Genomic DNA, 22,123 nt, shown 5'->3' with positions numbered 1-22,123 from the left:
ACATAAACTTAAAAGCGTTAGATCGGCGAAGACGTTGAATTATAGTGGTGGTGAGTATTCCTGCCTGACCCGGGTTCGATCCTAGGCAACGGCGATAACTTCTTTATTTTTCAAGAAGTTACATTTTGGCATTTTCCACGGAAGCAGTGGAGGGAACTAAAAAACTAAAACAACCCAAAAGCCATTCCCGCCATCTAGTCTCTCTCTCTCTCTCTCTGTCTCTCTTTTTATCTATCTACAGACTGTCATCTCCCTCTTTCTCTCTCTTTTCTTTTCAATGGCGAAGACTAGAACTGCTGAGAAACCCGCGCAAGCAGATGCACAAGAGAAAACCGATGACCTTGAAATCATCTCCATCGGTTCCATCTACAAAGGACCCTGGAACAAGAAGTACTGGAGCAGCACTAGGGTTTGATAACATATTTCCTTCGCTTTGCTTCAATTTCAAGTTCGATGTATGCAATTGCTGTGGTATCGCATTGTTTGATTTTTTTTCATTCCGATGCGTTCGTCTTGGTTTAATGATAATAATAACTTTGGTTGAATTATTTATGTATTATTCTCATAAACTGATTTTCCCTATCAGTTGTTTGAATTTTGCAAACCACGTAGTAGATTGAAAGTTGATGGTAAGTGATGTAGGGAGCTATTTGGTGATATATGATCAGCTATTTGTTCATTGAGTGAATGAACCATGACTTCTGCATCCTATGGATCCTTGTCCCGTTTCAAGAGGGGATTTCGTGAATCAAAGAGGCAGTGGTGAAGGTTATGTGATGTATTTATAGAAAAAAGAAGAGAAAGGAGAGAGATGAATACTTGAACACAGGTTTATGTTGAGGATGGAAACTATTGTATGGATTAAGTTGCAGAAATGTCATTTCATGGGAAAGCAGGATTTGTGCAGTAATATTTTGCAAACACTGAATATTTGCTTTAATTTGTTTTCCTTTGCTGCCTGGTGTAGTACATTGACAATGGTTACATTGTAGGGAAAAGATCGATATCCATATCCAGTTGGTTATCAAGCCATTAGGGCTCATAATGGGACCACGTATAAGATGGAAATTCAAGAAGGTGTTAATGGGCCTACATTTTTGGTTTGTATTCAGGCTTCTTTGTGTTTTATATATGTTTTGACTTTTGATTCCATATACTAAAAGTTTACAGCTTGCTTTGATTTTTATCAAACAATTTCAGTTACATGTTGTTTATGCAGATTTCTTCTGATGATGGGAGTTCGTCTTCCGGGAAAACTCCAGACTTTGCATGGGAGGAATTTCAGAAAAAAGGTTGCCCCCGCATGAAGATTTGGCATGGGAAGAGACTTTCATCTAAGATGGATGGCTTGGAGGTAGAAAATGTTGACATTGATAACTCCATAAAATTCCAGAAATTTTCTTAAAATTTCCAGTAATCTTTCCAAACTAAACACAGCCTAATCTTTTTCCAAACTCATTTAAGCACTTCTAATCATAGTTGTCAGTAGTAGTTAGCGGCCGGTAACGGCCGACCCCGAAAATGGTATAGCGGTATAACGGGTAGCGGTATTGCCGCTACGGTGAAGTATTAATTCCACATATATTATACTAACAGTCAAGAAACGAGGCAATACTGCTTTTAGTATTAATGCTCGAACATAAGAAGTCACACAAAATCAAACACATAATTTCGCAATCAATGTCAAATACAAGGAACATAAAGGAAGGATCCAAAACTAAACACAAATGAACAATAAAATTGTCAAATAGTCAAGTACAAGAAGTGAACTAATGAAGAAAATCATCATCATCTCCGGATTCTCCATCAAATTCCAACATGGGAGTTCTGTAGCGGTGTAGCGGGTAGCGGCATTGCCGCTACGCTACGCCGCTACCTTATGCTACGGCCAATGTCTCGTAGCGTCGCGGTTTGTAGCGGCCGACCGCCGCTACCCGCTACGGTAGCGGTTTTGTGGCGCTACGGGCCGCTACTGACAACCTATTCTAATCTAATTTTGACTGTGCTGTAATTCTTTATGTTTTATTCAAATATCTTTTTAACAAGAAAAAAAAATCAACATTTTTTTGGGTGCATAAAAATAGAATAGAACTCTTATTAATGGCATATTGAAATTTTCATTGAAAGACTTGCTAATGTATATATTCTATTTTCTATAATATAATATTTTATCCATAGTATGCTTGCTGTTTCTTTTATTCTTTTTCCTCAGTGAATCATGCTTACATTGAATTCATAATTAACAATGATATCATTAGCAGAAAATTAAGAGTCACACGTGTAGTTAGAAGGGGAGATTGGGAGTTAGTTGGGATAGTTATTTATTGAGGGAAAGAGAATTAGGAAAACAGGTTTCTCAAATACTTAGAAAAGGAGGGAAAGTGCATCTGTTATTGTGCACTCTCTTTGCATCTTCAATTCCTCATATCTTATCTTGTATTCCATTGATGCAGACCCACAGATAGGAGTATCTGTCAATAAACGTTCTTTTTCTTTCTATATTGTGGTTAAGTTCTATTACAATCTCTTTGGTTAGACTCTAGGTGTCAAAATTTTGTGGCATGGCTTTGCCTACTGAGTTACTAATATCTAGTTTCTTGCGTAAACTATCCTATAAAAACAACTTTTAGTAAATTTCGGAATTCAAATTCTTCTTGGTAGTGGTACTAATCAGTGCTTAAAACACCATAACTAAATTCCTTCTCATTGTACTTTTCCAGCTCAAAGTAACAAATCGACATTCAAGCTCAAAGTAACAAATCGACATTCAAGACATCATTTGTCACTTTTTAATTACTTGGTTGAGTTTGCACTCTTCAGTCATATATATATGTGGAGTTTTCCTAATTTCGTTGACCTTGTTCTAGAAGTAAAGAGCCAGTAAAGTACAAAAGAAAGAAATAGGGTTGGCACCTTGAGTTTGACTAGCCATATGTTTTTCTCTGTCCCGTGATATGCTCAGAGGTCATCCGCATACCTTTTCTAATGTAGGCCTCAAGAACTAATATCAAAATGCAGCTACTGTTAACAACTGTAACCCTGAATGTCTTTGAGTCAAACATATGAGATTGACCACCCTTTTCATATTGGATTTATGTCCTTGTACTGTTAATTTCTTCAAGTTTTGTGATTTGTGCCTCAACCTCAAAACATTTCTAAGAGAAAATATTGTCTGGATTTTTCTTTGTTACTCTAATTTTCTGTTTTCTTTCTTACCGTTTTTGTTCATAAGGATGTCTTGTTCTCCTCTCTAGTTGTAACCCTTCTTTTCTCTCTTAAGTAAACTTTCTTTACCCCAAAAAGTAAAGAGATCTGAACGTGTGAGGATTGGTACCCACATTTTACAACAGTTGCTGCCTATGTGATGATAAATCTCATAATTCTGTCTCTGTCTTTCTTTCTTTTTCTTTTTTCACTTTTATACTATTTAACAATTATTCATTTGTCATTTATATTATGTTTTTCATCCCTTCTATAGTAATTGTTGACTGTGCTTAATCTAGTTCCTTCTATTTTCATCGCATGTAGCTTTTTGGGTTCAAAAATCCGTTTGTCCAGAGGTTGCTTCGTGAGCTGGTGGCAGATATAAATGGAATAGCAGAACGGAGCATGGTCTCCTCAAACTTCTGTGAAGGGGTTTCTGGAACAGAGCATGATGATTGCCGCCCCAATGTAGGCACATATCCCGATTTACTACTTTGCCTGGGAAGACCACGTGTTACAGGGAAGAGAAGCAGATGTGAACTTAAAAATAAAAAGTTAAATGAGGGAGCTAGACCTCGGTCTCTAGAACTCACATGTAGCAGAGCTTCAGATGTAAAGAATGAGAAGAGTCTTAGTCAGAGGATTTCTACAACCCACTATTGTTCAGAAGAAGAGAATGGAGTCCACAATTACAAAAGTGTATCAGCCTCATTGCAAATAATGTCCTCTGTCGGTAAAAGCAGTAATTGCATGTCATCCAAAAATGGGTTGTTATTGAATGCTATTGACATCTATGATGATATAAAAGGGGGAGCTGTACCTTCAGAGAGATCGACTGGTTTTCTCTACTCTGCCACGAAGATAACTGAAAACATTTCCACAGAAGAACCTGTAAGCATCCATTTGAATTTTTAGCATTGTATTGAACATTATTCATTGGAAGCATGTTGCTTCACATAATGTAATCTGTTGAATGTTATTCATTGGAAACATGTTCATTCCTAAATTGTGAAGATGTTGATAATCGTAGAGGGAAAAGGACAAAAAACTTAGAAGTGATTTATTGCTATCTCATGCTTCTTGAGATATTTCAATTAAAATTTTGCAGAAATTTCTGCTTTAATGAAATTTTTATGGTTTAATTTTTAATAGAAGAAAAACTCATAACTTCTTGCAGCTTCATAAGTCACATGATGTGGAGTTGAAGTTGCCTCGTTTGTTGGTGTCATCAGAAGACCAAAAACTGATGCAGTCACGTTCCAAAGAGTCTCAAGGTTGTATTGACATTGATCTTTGTGCTCCTGATACCCTAGATTTTGTGGAAGGTACTTATATTTTTGTTTTACTGTAAAAACTATTATTTTTCACTTGAATAATTTTCAACACCTGCTTCGTCTTGCTCATTTATTGATGGGTTGAAAGATTTATTTTTTTTTGGCTTAGATATTGGACATGGTTATTCGATTTTGATATAATTTTTGGGATTTATATTTACTTTTGAAATTTTCGAATTTGGGCTCTTAAAGGCTTGCTGGTGATACTGCTCGATAGCTTTTGCAATATTGAATATTGTTCTTTACAGAATAATGAAGACATGAAGTGTCTTGTGATAATGTCAAATATAGAGATATGAAATATGTGGGTTGCACTAATGTTGGGTCCCAATGTCCCATATACAATATTCTTAAAATCTTCTAATTTAGTTCCCACATGACACAGTTTTGTAAAAGAACTGTTGCGGACTCGGAAAATGCATCGGTCGTACAAGTAATATAATGTACTGAGTACGAGATCGTTCCCACGAGAATTATAATTCAATCACTAATTCACTACTTCTACTTAAGTTGGACTATCGATTATAAATTTGTAACAAGAATTGATTTAGATTCAGAATATTAAAACTAATTAAAATAAGAACAAGAATAAAAAAAAAGAACGTTAAGGTTTTGATTACTTGACAGAAAAGAAACGTAGCTAGGGTTTCGACTTCCCTCAACTTCTCTATTATGTTTGAATTCACTCTTTAGATTAATCGTTCTTAATATCAATCGAATCGATTCTTTTAATTTAATTAGGATTCAATCCCTTGATAACCTAATTCTTTATAATCTTGCAAGAACCCTAGTTTCCCGATTATTCCCCAAGAAAATAAGCATTACGTTCAAGAATCACAAGATTGCGTAAAACCCTATTTCTATTCCTAGAATCATAAAGATTACGATGAAATTACCATGTACGGATCTTACACCAACATTCCTATTGCCATACATTTACCTAATATCAGTCTACAAGATACAAGCTCATAGAAAGCATTAAGAAAAGATAATTTCATTCATGATAAAAAGGAAAATTAACATAGAGTTATTCAAAACATAATAGATAATTTGAGTTCCATCTAATCCTAACTACTATAAAGATTTAGCCTGACATTACATAATCAAAGATGAAAGAAAATAAGAAATCTTCCCCAAACTCCATAGTCGTATGGTGAATCTTCAATATTTCCAGTGCAAACTTGATCCTGATCCGTCTCTGACTCTCAAGAACATGAACTATATGTTTTGTCTGCTTCTTCTCTGCTTCCTTGATTATATTCTTATGAATTTTGTTTCAATTTGCCCTTTTATATGTGAAGAATCTGTGCCCTTAGTGGAATTATTCAATTGGGCCTAAGTTGGACCATGTTGGGCGCTTAGGCCCCCATTTGGGTGCTTAAGCCCTCTGGGAAAGTAGTGCAGATTTGTATGAGGCGTTTAAGCCCCGTTTTGGGAACTTAAGACCTCTCTTCGAAGAGGAACTTTTTACTTGGTAGCGAGCTTAAGCCCTGTTTTGGGTGCTTAAGCTCTCTCATACAGAAACTTTAGTAAATTGGGAGCTTAAGCCTCCTCTTCAAGAACTACAATTTCTTCTATTTGCACTTGGAATCTTCATGATCTTCAAGATCTTGATCTCTAAGTCTTTAAGCTTCATATTTGCTTTCATTTAACATCATTCACCTTCAAATCAAGCAAAAGACAATTGTTTACTTCATATTTCAATAGTTCATGTTTTTACACTAATAAACCCTAATTTTCTTGCATTTAACTAGGTATTTCATATGAATTTAGTCCTTAAAACAAGATAAATTAAAGGTTTATCAAGAACTCTACAAAACCCATTTATTTATCAGTATGTTATAGGATTTTTCAATTTATTAATATCCATTTTGTGTTATTGAACATTGTCTCCTTCAATATCTAGTTTCCCTCACATATTTCTATGTTAACTTCTCCATTTTCCTGTTGATTCCTAATCACTTGATCTATTGCATTGCAGAAGATACTTCTGATTCTGCCCCAAGTAAACTGGATAAGAATGCTTATAGTGTGATAGCATGTGAGATCACCTCTGGAGATTTGTTAAATGCAGAACATGAAGTGCTCAAATCTAATTCAAATCGAAGCTCTGAGAAAAGTGATTCTGATTCAGTAGGCCAGGATGTGGCAAAGTCAATGATGTCACTTCTGCTTCCTCAAGCAGTTCCTTTACTGAGGAATGTTTCAACAGATAAGGAGTTTACTGTTAGCCCTTCAGATATTTTTCCCTCTAGGGTGAGCTCTAAGGAAGAACAAAATGGAGTTGGATATATTTTTGATGTACCATCATCCGGTAAATATGCCTACCTATGCTATTTTTTCTGATTATTTGTAATTAATATCTGGCAGAGACAAATACATGATGCCACCAGAATTTTTGATTTAGTGTGTTATCCTTTAAATCTTCCCTTTGTTTGTGTGTTTGTGTATTCATGTGCATTATTGAAACATATGTTTATATGGCAGATGTACTGCTGACAGAGAATGCACGTGGGGAACAAGGAATAGCGATACATGGGCCAAATTCAGACCCATGTTCAAATACTCCTAATTCTGAACATATGAAGTCTATTGTTCCTGACAGTTTTGATTATAGTCAATGTGAGGATCTAAAAATCAATCAGGGAATCTTATCTTCTGTTATTGCTGAAGCTCGTAGATCTAATTTCAATAAAGAAATGTGTTCTCTGAGAAGTCAAGAACATATTCCTGTTTGTGATTTGCCACATGGATCATCCACATGCCATGCTTCAGAGTTGGACTTTAAAGACAGGCCTCAGGAGTGTGATGCACGGATTCCTGAATCTGTTCTAGATGACATCTCTCCTAAGGATAGGAATATTTCTGAAAGAAGCAATTATGATTGCTCAGATTTGAAAGAAAATCCAGTGCATACTGGTTTCAATTCTCTGCAAAAGGACCCATCGACTGCTCAGGATTTTACTGCAGGTAATGTGTTTATGATATCTGGCATCAATAAAAAAAAATCTAAAATGTAGATAAACATGGTCAGAAGGGTTTAACTGACATCGTTATATAATTCTTCTGTCTGTCTTGAACTGAGATACATGTTAAGTCACTGTCAACTCAATCATGTGTCAATCCAACTTGTCATGGTTGCAGCAAACTATTAGCTTATTATGGTATCAAGTCAAGAATTGAAGCTTAGTGATCCGAGAATGAGGCTTAATTGAATTGTTTCAGTCTGATCCTATCGTTAAAATTTCTTACAATTTCTATAAAATAATGAAGGTGTTAATAATTCTTTCTCAGGTGTAAAAACAAAGAGCTGTCATTTGAAAAGTATGGAAACCCTTGCAGAAAAGACACAAGATGAAGAAGTTGTGGGTAAAACAGACAATGTTGAAACAATGATGATGTCTTCTCAACTGCCAAATTTAGTATACACCAGAAGAAAACTCCGAAATGGTGTTCCCCTCCAAAGAGATTGTTCGGTTATGGAGAATACTGAATGTGAGAATTTTGAACTTGTTACTGCTGAAACGCCTACTGCCAAGGGCATGGTGCCTCGCTCAGAAACCATTCAAAGAAACAATTCAAAAGATAAACCATGTGAACCAGACCATTCGGCAGGTTTCTGTGTAGAAACACCTCAAAATCATAATGATGTTCTTGGTGGACATAGCAACCTTGTGACACTTAACCCAACAACATCTCAGAATCCAAACCTGTTAACACCTCAAACTCATACTGATGTTCTGGATGGACATAGCAACCTTGTGGAACTAAAACCAACATCATCTCAGAATCCAAACCTGTTTACCTGTGAAAATAAGTGCTCTGGGCCCAAGGAGGCTCAATTTATTTCGGAACCAATGCCCCACAGAAACCAGGAGATCCAGAATAATTTGGGCAGCAATGTAAAGTTTGTGGGGTGCTACTTACACCCAATGCCCGTTACTTCATTATTTTTAAGCACAAGAGAGGATGAAATCCACATTTGTGTTTTATGTGGGCTTCTGATGGATGAGTGTAGGACCCTCTTTACTTACAAGGTAGCTATTAAGGAACCAAGCTTAGGGTGCCCTTCTGTCATGGCTTACACCTCAATACTGTTGCCAGATCTAAAACATAATTTAATAAGAGAAGTAAGTCACTTTCTTTGTTCATTTTCAACCTCCTCCTTCGTTATTTACACTCACCTTTTGGCTACATAAATGCTCACTTTCAAAATCTATTGTATCGTATGCTAGACTGTGGTGGAAAGATCTGGTGTGCAGTTAACTCCTGATGGACAGTATATTGTCTTAATAGGCAGCATAAAAACCCCTAATTGCAGGTTAACTGTTTCTACTTTCTACAGCCTTGAATTGATATGTAATACATTGAAACAACGTTAATTAGAATAACTATTTTATCCCAGGGAACAAAAAATTGATTGTTATTGCTCAACATGTACATCAGTCTTTTCTGAGAGGAATGCTTTGAAGATTGTCCAAGTAGAACATGGTTATGTATCAGTGGTAGCAACACTAGAAACTGTTGACAATGTGCATTGTATATTGGTTTGTGAACCTAACCGACTTGTTTCTGTTGGAGAGAGTGGGAGACTGGAAGTGTGGGTCATGAATTCAACATGGAGGTGATTTTAATACAGCTCTATTTGCTCTTACTTCCCCCGCGGATCCATTTATTGTACTGATTAACTTTCGTGTTGATTTCTTGTATGTTTGCATTTGTAGCAGAGAGGGGATATGATTATGAGGTTCTTGTGTTTTAATAAATAGCAAATCTCATAAGAATATTAGGAGAACTGTGTTACGATGATACTATGACTAATTTTTGAAGTTAAAAAGCTTCCCAAATTTTATTGAAGTTAAGTCTAAGACTTGGGTTCTCCCATTGGTTTTACGGACTTCTTTTCCAGAAGAGAAAATGCCAAGATATTTGATGAGTATACCTTTGTAATTGTAAAATTTATTCCTACTGTTGGTCAATAATATACTGTATTATCTATCTTCAATGTATTATAAATATTGTTGATTTTGTTGCTAGTGTTATTAAATATATATTTTTTGATTGTGGAACAGACAACTTTGCTTCTTCACCCCTTTATTCACTTTTTGGCAGTGAAAAAATGGAGTACTTCATTATTCCAGCTGATGGCTCCATATCCCCTGACATTGTGGAGTTGAAGAAGGTTCCAAAGTGTGCTCATTTGGTTGTTGGCCGTAATAGTTCTGGGGAGTTTAGTTTATGGTATGTTGTCTTGAATTACCTTGAAGAAGTTATATGTATATATATATTAAGCTCCTAAATTCGTCCTTAGGCACTAGGCACATCAGTCTTTGACAACGAAGGTTTTTACATTTTCAAGGACTAATGTATCTACTGCCAAACTTCTTAGGAATGAATTGGAGGTTTATGTATACACACACACATTTGTCTGAAATGTATTATCAAAGCACTTGCATTTTTGTCCTTAGTAGTATAATTTTTTTAAGTTGTAGTTATTAACATGTAGATCATCAGTGAATTCTTTTATTGCGTCTTATTATCTATTTTATACAAGTCACTGTATATCACCCCTTTTTCCGTTTGTAAATCTTGAACAATCTGAGTTTTCTAACCTGTGCTTTATCTTTTCCAGAAGTTAGGAAATGTTACTGCTGGCTTTTCTGCTATATTTTGATGCTATCATCTCAACCTCTATTCCTATTTCTTATTCAAAATAACCTCTGACCTAACCCAGCTGTGTAAAAAATAGGAAGGGGAAGGAAGAAGTAATCACTTTTGGAAAAGAGTAACTAACTTTTAATCTGATTATTAAGTTACAGTAATATCTCATCAACATTATTTTCAACACTTTCCTCAGGGATATTGCAAAGCTCAATCGTGTTTCAAGCTTCTCTGCTTTAAAAAATCCAATTGATGAGTTCTTTCCAATAAGCTTGTTCCATTGGCAAACAAGAGGCTCAGGATTCAACTATGTTGGCATAGAGGAGCAGGCTGAAAAACTTTTAGAAGCAACCAATTTGTTGTACTCAGAGCAAAGAGAGACCTGTTCGTCAGAGGAAGGAAACGTTGCTATGTGGCTTCTAATCTCGACTGCTTCTGACCTTGATTGTGATCATAATCATGTTTCAACTACCACTCATTGTGATATACATACAACCAGAAGTTGGAGGCTAGCCCTTTGTGTGAAAAATAGCCTAGTTTTTGGAAGTCTCTTGGATCCAAGGTACTATGAAGTTTTTCTGAGTTTGAATCTAGTCCGTCATGTGTAGCTTAATTTTGTTAACTTCTTTACTGTTGTTCACTGCCAATAAAGTGGAGGGAATTTATACTTCCCATCTATTTTTGTTTTCAATGTTTCTGATGTACAGTGAGTTAAGAACAGCTTGAACTGGATTTTAGATCATGATTAAAATCTCATGCCCTACTGTCCTCAATCAATAGTTTATCAGTCATTTGTGAGGGCAGCTGCTGCCATACAAATCTAGGATTAATTATGGAGATCATAAGGAGATATTATAAGCCATTAATTTATATCATTTGAGTGACATAAATATGAGAAATTGCATCTGAAAAGCTGCTGCTGATATATCATTTTTATAGTATTTGAGAATCATTTTAATACTATTTCAGAGCTGATGAGTAATTGCTCATTCTAGCCTGTACATTTATCATTTAATTGACAGTTTTCAATCGTATTAACTCCGTGCAGGACTACTGGTATTGGTGTATTAGGTAGATATGGAATCATCAGTACCAATAATGGTGCGGTGTATTTGTGGGAATTGTCCAGAGGATCCAAGCTTGGTACTCTGCATCATTTCCAAGGTATGTTGCAATATGCCACTTTCACTTATATGTTCTGGTCTCTGTGCACTGACAACTAATGCAGAAGCACTAGTGATACTGATAGCTTTAACTTGCAAATTTTTTAACGTAGTGCACTAGAGTTGTCCATAAGGGTTCATCTCATCCATATAGCTATTTTTTTTTTCCGGCCGACTCATTATACCTGACACCAACTCTCTTCCTTTAACCTGGCTTGGGACAGGCCATGCATGCAAGCACACATAGGCAGAGTTATTTTTTAATTTTTTTTTTCAATCTTTTCGTACTTTTTATTTGAGTTCATCTACCACGACCCCAACTAATTTAGGATAAAGGTGTTGTTGATTTTAAGTGCACTAGAGTTGTCCATGGTACATGATCAAAATGTACCTTCAATTGAATTGTTGAGTTTATGCTTTGATCTCATGTTTCTAGCGTGCTTTCCTTGTAACCAGGAACATTTTTGGTGTTACAATTCCTTTTCTACATTAATGTAGGCCATGCCAACACTTAAAGTTTCACTTGAGTTGTAAAGCAATAATGACAATAGGATATATATCCTCAGAACAACCTTTTACATTTTCTTTAGGGCATGTTTAGTAGTTGGAATGGCAATCCTGTTCCAGCCACTACAGCAGGATACTCAGGATTTCATAGTTTGACAGTAAGAGTGGCAGATAAGGATAATACTTCTTAAGGATTTGATTCCATGGACATAGGAATCAATAATCACCATTCCCTTTTGAGGTGGGATTCTAGGGAGGTTATATTGGACCTAAAGGGTGAATGGTAAATGAGGATGTGGAGGATTGAATCGCTCCACATAACCAAAACTCCTTGATAAAGAGAGAGATACCAGTTAAGCTGTATGATCTGCAAATAATCAATTCAACCCAAAAGCTTAAGCTGTTGGATGAAGCTACTAGGCTTGAATGGTGGACAATGCACAGGCCCACCTACCTGTGCGAAGAAAAAAATTCCATTAGAAAGAAAGTGGGGGGCGGTGATGATCGAATTCGGTACACCGAGGCTCTGATACTATGTAAATTACCAATTCAACCCAAAAGCTTAAGTTGTTAGATGAGACTACATTAATGGTTTTTATATATCTCAATCCATCCCGAACTTGGTAGTTAAACTCTACTGCGAACGTTTATAGCTCCCACATAAATAAGTAGCTGTGCTGCAGCTACAAAATGGGAGTTCTTCTGCTTCTAGTAAAATTTCTCCCGTTTGTGCCTCGTAAAAAGAACTAGTGGGTTGATGTATCATTACCCTGATGATATAACATACATAATAAAGGTCAACATGCTCCACTGGTGGAAAAAGGACTAGATATACATGAATTGAGGAAGTACATACATGATTACTAGATGCTAGACTAATAATCATGTTTATAATGTTGGTTATAATGTTTACATCAGGATATGTAATCCAACTTTTTATTTTTGGACACATATAATCCAACGTTTTGAACTGTGCATTAGTGATAATGAATAAATAAACCTTCTTTATGTGTCAGTTAAGTATTTCTAGTTGAGTCTAGAGTCATTGGTATCAATCTTGTAATTAGGGGTTCTTAGTATCAAGTGTAGTTCAAAAGTTAGTCAAATGTAATTAAGCCACTCAAGCGTCCAATCTATTCTATATACACATTTGGCCTATAAATGTTGGTTCTCTATATAATTTTGACAGAATTTGGTGAAGTATATTCAGAAAATATCTTTTATTCTTTCAACTTATGATTAGAATTCTGATTGAACTGTTAGAGAAGTAAGAGCCACATATTAACCCCTAGGGGTGTATTATATCACTATATGGGTGTCCTTGACAGCAATGGTATAGACAAAGGCTATGCAAAGGGTTCCCAGGTGCTATGTGTAAAAATGAGGGGAGGTGTCGAACGGCTGCTATGGCTCACAAAGTGGGCAAAGTAATAGCTCATGTAAATGGTAGATATCGTGTGTTTTTAGTGAAGGGGGAAGAGGTGTTTATAGTTAGGGTTAGACTCCATCCATGCAGAACAGTGGCAAAATCGACAGTTATGGGGAAGAGCCATATCAGCTTGGCCTTGCTGGGGCAAGGCACTTAGCTGTTGCTGTCCGCACTGCAGCGACTGCTGTGCATGAAAAGGGAGAGGGAGCATATCCCAACGTAGGGCACTTTGGTGTTCCAAGGGACAATCGAAGCTCGATCATATCAAGCTGTTCAGTGATCTACAAACACCCTGCTAACACCGTAGTTGGCAATTACCGTTGGGATGACAAGTGGGTCATGATGCCTGGGAATTACTCCTTTGATTTCGTCCTCGTCCCACACAACTTTTGGCTTCTTGGGCTGCTTGGGGTCTTTGACTTTGGTGATCGGTCTTCCCGCGACCGCCAAACATTGCTTTAGGTGTCTTTTCCTGGCGTTAGTGGTTTCTCCTCCACCGCCCAGTCCTCCATAGATCATGTTTATCAGCCCGTGCCTGATTATGGCTGAACCTTCACTTTCTTGGCTGCCTTTGCTTGTAGTTTTCTTATATTCTTTCTGAGACCTCGAGGTCGTCTCCTTTTCTCTGTTGCCTTTGTGGCGTATGTGCTCAGTTTGTCTTCTTCTCCCGTTGTCCGGGGATGGACTTCAGTCGGATCTGAAGTGCCTATTTTTATCATGCTCTTTGCATCAGTTGTCCTTTTGGTTGGTTCCTCCATATCTCTTGGATGTGCCTTCTTGAATCAAGTCTTCAATTTCCTCTTTGAGGACCTGACACTCTTCAGTTGAATGGTGTGGCTTTTGTGCAACTTGCAAAACTTGGGAGGTTCTCTTGGTGCTTCAGGCTTTTAGGCGGTGGTCTTCAAATGTCTTGCCGTTTGGTTTGCATTACTTCTCAGAAGATGCGGGGCGGGTTGTTCGAGAGGTGGTATGGCTGGTATTTTTGCTTGGGAGCTTGTGGGATTTTTTATCTTCATCTTCGGTTGGTTTTTTTATTTTTGTCGGGCTTCTTCTCTCGCCTGGAACTTCCATCGGATCTGCTGCCCTTGTACTCCTCTATCCTCATGAACTCTTGGGCTTTTTTTTAACCTCTTCAATTTCTGTCACCTCATATCGGGCTAACTCGTAAGCAAAAGCTCCTTGTCGTAGGCCGTACAAGAGGATATGGACTTCATCTTTAGGTTCGAGACATTTAACCAACAATGCTTCTTTGTCAAAACGATCAAGGTAAGACCTGAGATATTCTCTGGGCTGTTGGCGTATCTTTTGGAGTGAGTGTACTGACTTGGGAATCGATCGACTTGTGGAGAACCGAGTCTGGAACTTGTTTGCCAGGTCATCCTATGAAGATATGCATCCGGTCGGCCGGTCGGTAAGTTCATATACCAGCTAAGTGCTCTTCCACCCAAGAGGGTGGGGAAGGTTCTTCACATGAGGAGGTTAGTTTTTCCATGTAAGGTCATCGCTGCTTCAAACTTCTGGACCCAGTCGAAGGGATCAGCATCTCCAATGTAGGTGGGAATATTGGTGGATCCCATGAAACTGAGCAGTATATGGTTAAGACGCAGCAAATCGGTCGGGGGCCTATTGCGCCTTGAAGGGTTCGAGGATGTGTGCTGGTGGGCCTGTTGTCTCGCCACTTGGTGGTGGGGATTCTCGTGCTGCTGAACCTTATTATAGGCTGAATAAGAGGGCGCTAGTGTGGTCGCATAATTGTTTGGTTGCTACTGGGCGGCTGACATTATGCAGGAGACTTGAGGTGGGACGATGTGTTGATGAATTGGTATTGCCTGACCGGGGTGAGGAGCTGTGGCAATTTGTGGGGCTACTGCAAGCGGGACATGAAGTTGTGGCAAAGTGGCTACGACTTGAGGTGCAAGGAGAGGCAATGGATAAGCCTGGACAGGATTTGGGCGAGGTACAATAGCCATTGGCAAGGCGTGAGGATTTGGGACGATGATGTGATGGTTGTGTTGTTGCAGGACGATTTTATTTTCGATCGATATTGTGGGACTGACCGATGGTACTGTTTGGGTGATGGGTACTTCTTGGGGCATTCCAAAATGAGGTTGGGCTAGGGTTGGTTGGACTAGTCCCACATTTTCGGCTTACACTGTTCTTGGTGGATCTATTGGGGGAGGTAGAGTATCTCCTTCCTCGTTTCTTTAATCATGATTTGGGTAGTTGGGTCCAAAACAGCAGGCGCGACCATGGCCGGTCTGTCTGGAGGTGGTGCAGCTGAGGGAGCTAGTATAGAGGGAACTGAAGGGACGAAGTCTTCATGCAAGGTTTGAATGCGGCCTTCTGGGGTAGTTTCCCTTGGTTGATTTGTTCTTTTGATTTGGATCATTTTGTAGGTGGTTAAATTGGGAGAAAATAGAGTTTCTAGCTTTCCTAGAATTTCTGGTAAGGATATGAGAATAAGAATTTATCGTTTTCCACAGACGGCGCCATGAACTGTTAGTAAAGTAAGAGCCATGTATGTAATCCCTAGGGGTGTATTATATAACTGTAGGGGTGTCCTTGACATCAATGATATAGACCAAGGCTATGTAAAAGGTTCCCAGGTGTTATATGTAACAATGAGGGGAGGTGTTGAACGGCTGCTATGGCTCTCAAAGTGGGCAGATAAACAGCTCATGTAAATGGTAGATATCGTGTGCTTTTAGTGAAGGGGGAAGAGGCATTTATAGTTAGGGTTAGGCTCCATTCATGTGGGAAAGTGAGCAAAGTCAACAATTACGGGGAAGAGCCATATCAGTCTAACTAACAGTTGCTGTTAGCACTACAACGGCAACTGTGTAAGAAAAGGGTGAGAGAGCATATCCCAACGTAAGGCACTTTGGTGTCCAATGTTAGGATGTCTGTATGTCAGCCCTATTGTAGCAGGTATGAGATAATATAGCTGGGGTAAAATGGACATTTGATATTTGGCTGCAATATTGGGCTAGCAAATTGAGCCAGCCATATTTCTAACCAAAGCGTAGTTATCATAGTGCTCATTACATCACTATGGCGGATAGCGCCACCATTCCACTATTGTGATATTTGTGTAGCGGTCGTAGTGGGCCAAAATCGCGGAAAATAACGGGCTATAGCGCCTCTCCTTCGAAGGCAAGGTAAAAACCCATCTTTGCCTTGACCTACCCATTGTCCCAACAATAACTTCAAGGACAAAATCAAATTTTCCACCCCTTAACCTTACGCCCATCTTCAGTATCGCAAAACGCTATTGAAATTCTTGAGCTTGGATGTTGCAGCCCAAAGCAATACCCTGAGGCCCAGACGTGTTATTAAGAAGACCACATATTTACTGGACTACTCACAATGAGTAGTGACGGCCTTTTAGTAATAAATGTCTTTTATAATTTCTGTTGCTATTTGTTATGAGAAAATGGGAATAGAAATGTAATCAATGCACTATATAGCCCAAGAGGGGTGGAATAGAAAATACAGAAAATTGCTGGAAATATCTCTCATCTTCTCTCTCACTCTAAACTCTCTCTTCTTCTTATAACTAATCTCTCTTCTGAATTTATGAACCCTACAGTTGGTGCTTTCATCGATCCTCAACCTTCCTTTTAATGGCGGAAAATACTCGTTCGCGCGACTTACAGCAACGCCTTGACACTCTAGAGCAGCAATTTCGATCTGCCGATCTAGTCAGGGAACAACAATATTTGACTTTACATGAATCCCATTCCAATTATTGGAATCCCAACAACAAATGCAGGCATTCCAAGATCGGATTCATCAAGATCTGCAACGCTTGCTTGATTTACAGCAGTCTTCTCCTGATAATCGTGGTTTATTAGGTTCTGGTCCCTCCGGTAGCTCTGCTCCTGGCCGTGACACACCTCGATCGCGCCAGATCAAGCTTGATGTCCCCAGCAAAAATGCAAGTAAAACGTGAAAAAAATTTATGCTATACATGTGATGAAAAGTATTCCTTCGGCCATAAGTGCAAAGGTCGTGGTGCCCTGTTATATATGTAGGGCACTGATGACACTATTGACACTGATTTACCAAAGCTGACTGACGCTATAGTTACTGAAGAGCCTTCCCCATAAATCAGCTTCAATGCTCTCTTTGGTAATAGAAGTTCACGCTCTTTCCGACTTTCAGGCACTATCAAGGGCAAATCATTACAGGTTTTGATTGATGGGGGTAGTACCCACAATTTCATAACCGAAGGTATGGCCAAGTTCCTCAACCTAACTTCCTTCCTGGTCCAGGTTGGCAACGGTGACTCCTTGCAGTGTGTTGCTTACTGTTCTGCTGTCACACTTACTCTCCAATCTCATGTGTTTTCCACTGCCTTGTTTGTTCTGGAACTCAAGGGTGCTGATATCGTATTAGAGGTCCAATGGCTGTCTACTTTAGGACCTATCCTCACCGATTATTTGTTGATGACAATGTCTTTCACCTATGAGGGTTCACCTATCATTCTCCAAGGGGATCTTACTATTGCTCCCAGCCCTCTATCTGCAGCCCAGTTACAGAAACTAGTGACCCATGATTCGATTTCCTCCTATTTTATGTGTCTAACTAGTAATATTAGCTACCAACCTACAACACTTGTATGCCCAATTCCATTACCTCCACCCATCCAAGGCCTTCTTCACCAATTCCAGGATGTATTTCACGAACCCACCTCCCTACCCCCTAATAGACAAACCAACCACACTATTAACCTATTTCCTTCCTCTAAATCCATACAGGTGAGGCCTTACCGGTACCCCCACTTCCAGAAGGCTGAGATTGAAAAGATGGTGGGTGAAATGTTAGAATCTGGTATTATTCAACCTAGCCATTCACCCATATAGTTCCCCAGTTCTCTTGGTTCGCAAAAAGGATGGCACATGGCGCTTTTGTGTGGACTATCGTGCCCTTAATGCCATTACTGTTCCAGATAAGTTCCCTATCCCAAAAGTGGACGAACTTCTGGATGAATTACATGGAGCTCGAGTCTTTTCCAAGCTCGATTTGCGCTCTGGCTATCACCAAATTCTGATGCAACCCTGTGACGTCCACAAGACAGCATTCCGCACTCATAGTGGACATTTTGAGTTCTTAGTAATGCCCTTTGGGCTGTCTAATGCCCCGTCCACTTTCCAGGCTACTATGAACCATATTTTCTCACGTTTCTTACGCCGATTTGTTGTCATATTTTTTGATGACATACTTGTTTACAGTCCTAACCTCGAGGCTCATGTGGACCACTTGCTGCAAGTACTGCAAACATTACGGCTTCATACATTTTTTGCTAAGCTTACTAAATGTTCCTTTGCTGTGCAGGAAGTTCAATTCCTAGGGCATATTATTTCGGCTGAGGGGGTGTCCCCTGACCAGTCTAAGGTTCAAACGGTTCGTGATTGGGCCATTCCTACAACCGTCACTGAACTACGGACTTTTCTTGGCCTCTCCGGATATTATCGTCGTTTCATTAAAGGCTACGCTATGATTGCTGCCCCCCTACTGTCCAAAGATGCCTTTATATGGACCACAGCAGCCGATCAGGCTTTTACTGCCCTTAAACACATGCTTACTACTGCTCCGATTTTAGCTTTACCAAATTTTCACCTCCCATTTATACTGGAAGCTGATGCCTCAGGCGTGGGAGTAGGGGCGGTCCTATTACAGGAGGGGCATCCTATTGCGTTTTTTAGTCGCAAATTGTCCAACCTTATGCAAGCAAAATCTACCTATTTCAGAGAAATGTTCGCCATCACGTCTGCTGTGGCTAAGTGGTGCCAATATTTGCTTGGCACTTCTTTTGTTATTAAGACTGATCATCAGAGCTTACATCACATGGTGCCAATGTTCGCCATCCCTCTACTGTTGCTTGAATTCCATTCCTCAAAAATCGGTGGGCATGCTGGCGTCCGTCGCACCCTCCTCCGTATTGGTGCCAAATTCACCTGGAAAAATATGAAAAGAGACATTCAACAGTTTGTCCAACAATGTGACATTTGCCAGAAATCAAAACCAGCTAACCATTACCCATATGGCCTCTTACAACCCTTACCCATTCCCCATGATATTTGGTCCGATTTATCCATGGATTTCATTACCCACCTCCCTTCCTCTGCTAGTTTTACAGCCATTCTCGTGGTGGTCGACAGACTCATGAAAGGGGCCCATTTTGTTCCCCTTCCCCCTAAATACTCAGCACCCAAAGTGACCCAAGTTTTCTGGGATAACATCGGCAAACTCCACGGCCCACCCAAGTCCATTGTCTCAGATAGAGACCCCATTTTTATGAGCGAGTTTTGGAAAACTCTGTTCACACTCCATGGTACTGTGTTACACTTCAGTTCCGCCTATCACCCCCAATCAGATGGGCAAACCGAAAGAATAAATCGCGTTTTAGAGCAATACCTGCGTTGCTTTGTGCATGACCAACCCTCTGTCTGGCACCGCTACTTGAGCTGAGACGAATTTCACTACAATACCGCCCATAATCGTTCCACAGGCTTTTCACCATTCCAGGCAACTTATGGCCGCTCCCCACCGTGCCTTCTGGAATATACCATGGGTACTACTTCTTTGGAAGCAGTCGATTCTGACCTCCAGCAGCGCTCCATGCTTCTGACAACATTAAAAAACAATTTAAAAAAAGCTCAACTGTTAATGAAAGCACATGCAGACCGCAAACGCAAAGATTTGACCTTTCAAGTGGGAGACCGCGTGCTTCTGCGCCTTCAACCTTTTAGACAGTTGGCTGTTCACCGTCGCTCCTCCAGCAAACTCAGTTTGCGATTCTTTGGACCCTTTGAAATTTTGGAGAAGATTGGTTCTGTGGCTTATCGCCTTGCAGGATCTCGCATCCACCCCGTCTTCCATGTCTCCCTTTTGCGTCCGTTTGTACCCACCGAAAACTACTCGATTCATGCTTGGCCACTCGATCTACAACGGCCAGCTCCGGTCCATACACCGGCAGCCATTGTTGCTCGACGTGTCGTTTGGAGACAGGGACGACATATTCCTCAGGCCTTGGTACAATGGCATGATCTGCCACCCGAAGCTTCAACCTGGGAGGATGAGTTTTTCATCTCCCATGCCTCCATTTCAAAGACACCTCCTTTTGGTCGACTAGAGGACTCAACTACAAAAGACAGTCCCTAAGGAAAGTAATGAGAACCACATTGAAGACACTCAACCACTTCTGACGGATGTAGACACTTCCCATGCCACCGACAGCTCACCCAATAACATGCTTCCCTCAGAGATTCTTATCTCCTCACCAACCACTCACATGCTTCCACCTGTTCCCTTATCCCCATCTCATAAGCTGGTTCCAACGGTCCAACACTTGCACGTGACTTCTGACTCACCTCACCTCACCTCGTGGACGAGGTCTCTTTCGATGGGGGGGGGGGGGGGGGGGGTTGTTGCAGCCCAAAGCAATACCCTGAGGCCCAGACGTGTTATTAAGAAGCCCACATATTTACTGGACTACTCACAATGAGTAGTGACGGCCTTTTAGTAATAAATGTCTTTTATAATTTCTATTGCTATTTGTTATGAGAAAATGAGAATAGAAATGTAATCAATGCACTATATAGCCCAAGAGGGGTGGAATAGAAAATGCAGAAAATTGCTGGAAATATCTCTCATCTTCTCTCTCACTCTAAACTCTCTCTTCTTCTTATAACTAATCTCTCTTATGAATTTATGAACCCTACATTGGAGATACCTCTCTGTCTCTCTCTCATACGGTCTCTGCTCTCACTCTCTCGTCTGTTCCGTCAACCCCACTGCTTATTGGCGGTTTTTCGGCCACTGTGTCCTGGTTCCGCAAGTCTCGACCTACTCTGTTCAGTTTTGACTTGTCCTCACCTATTCACTCTGGTCCTGCTCTGTTCAGTTCTAACCCGTCCTGCACTATTCTTGTGTTTCTGCCTCAGTGCATCAGTTTGCACTTTGTTTCTCCGTTCAGTGTTGTCATGGCATCATCCACTGAGACAACACCTCAACTTCGCTATAGCGGCTATAGCTCTAAAGTGGTTTTATGCTCGGTCGCGGGAAGACACTATCAGAAATTGATAACTATGATCCAAAGTTGTTGACTCCTCACACGCGAACCCTTCATCCAACATATCTACCCAACCTATTCCCGTTCTTTCCCTTTCCATTCAACCCCCAAATTTAAGCAAATTTTTGGGCTTCGTCATGTTACGACTGGGATAGTTTTGAATAGGATGTTTTACATTTTTCTACACCTTGGCTTATCCTAGGTCATTTCTTACAGTTCTTGCTTCTAATAATCTGAACTGAATAATTTGGTTTCATGTACTGTGTAATGCCATTTTGAGGTTTCATGTTTAAGATATGGTTTCAATGATATAGTTAAAAAAGTTGACTGGTTTTGTATTTATTTTTTGTTTCTGAAAAAGATATTTATAAACTTTTCTTTTTCAACTTTTTTTAAAATACAACTCTTTGGTGTTAGATGGCAACGCAACATGTGTTGGTACCGATGATTCGAGAAGTGCCTTGGGAGTGGCTGGTGCTGGAGGTCAGTTGTTGCTTTATCTACACCTTGGTGAACTAGATTCAAATTAACAAGTGAACAAGGATAGTGTTATTTTCTCATCGATCTAGCATACGAGCTTGTAAAGAAATTGTTACCTTTATAGTGGCTGCACTTAAAGTGGTTAGGAAATGTATGTTTCTGAATTGCAAATAGTGTTTATATGGCTTCAACCAAATTTCAGTATATTAATTTTATTCCAGCAACTATATTTTCAATTTGATTTGGGTATAACAACAGGGCTCGTGAT

General features: G+C 39.5%; 1 protein-coding gene and 1 long non-coding RNA gene across 2 annotated transcripts; both read left to right on the top strand.

Annotated features, from left to right (window-relative positions):
- Nucleotides 1-277: 277 nt before the first annotated feature.
- On the top strand, nucleotides 278-13,760 carry LOC133317336 (uncharacterized). Its single transcript, XM_061519200.1, has 16 exons — nucleotides 278-409; nucleotides 993-1,100; nucleotides 1,220-1,354; nucleotides 3,529-4,095; nucleotides 4,382-4,529; nucleotides 6,520-6,852; nucleotides 7,026-7,508; nucleotides 7,833-8,668; nucleotides 8,774-8,859; nucleotides 8,944-9,162; nucleotides 9,651-9,779; nucleotides 10,396-10,761; nucleotides 11,248-11,363; nucleotides 12,083-12,152; nucleotides 13,198-13,234; nucleotides 13,386-13,760. The coding sequence occupies exons 1-16, from the start codon at nucleotides 278-280 to the stop codon at nucleotides 13,758-13,760; spliced, it is 4,140 nt and encodes a 1,379-aa protein (XP_061375184.1).
- Nucleotides 10,721-21,978, top strand: LOC133317337 (uncharacterized). Its single transcript, XR_009752296.1, has 3 exons — nucleotides 10,721-10,761; nucleotides 11,248-11,363; nucleotides 21,793-21,978. It is a non-coding gene; the product is annotated as an uncharacterized LOC133317337 (long non-coding RNA).
- The last annotated feature ends 145 nt before the right edge of the window (nucleotides 21,979-22,123 follow it).

The sequence above is a fragment of the Gastrolobium bilobum genome, unplaced genomic scaffold (genome assembly GCF_033153095.1).
Source record: "Gastrolobium bilobum isolate Gb01-03AN ecotype WA unplaced genomic scaffold, APGP_CSIRO_Gbil_v1 utg16415, whole genome shotgun sequence".
Lineage (NCBI taxonomy): Eukaryota > Viridiplantae > Streptophyta > Magnoliopsida > Fabales > Fabaceae > Gastrolobium > Gastrolobium bilobum.
Note: the sequence above shows the minus strand (reverse complement) of the source record. Positions and strands in the feature narration are given on the sequence as shown.

Bases quoted from the DNA above. Each gene is read 5' to 3' on its own strand.
- LOC133317336 (XM_061519200.1), top strand. From the start codon at position 278: ATGGCGAAGACTAGAACTGCTGAGAAACCCGCGCAAGCAGATGCACAA. The intron at 410-992 runs GTTTGATAACAT...GTTACATTGTAG, and splicing joins AGTACTGGAGCAGCACTAGG to GGAAAAGATCGATATCCATA. The intron at 9,780-10,395 runs GTATGTTGTCTT...CACTTTCCTCAG, and splicing joins TCTGGGGAGTTTAGTTTATG to GGATATTGCAAAGCTCAATC.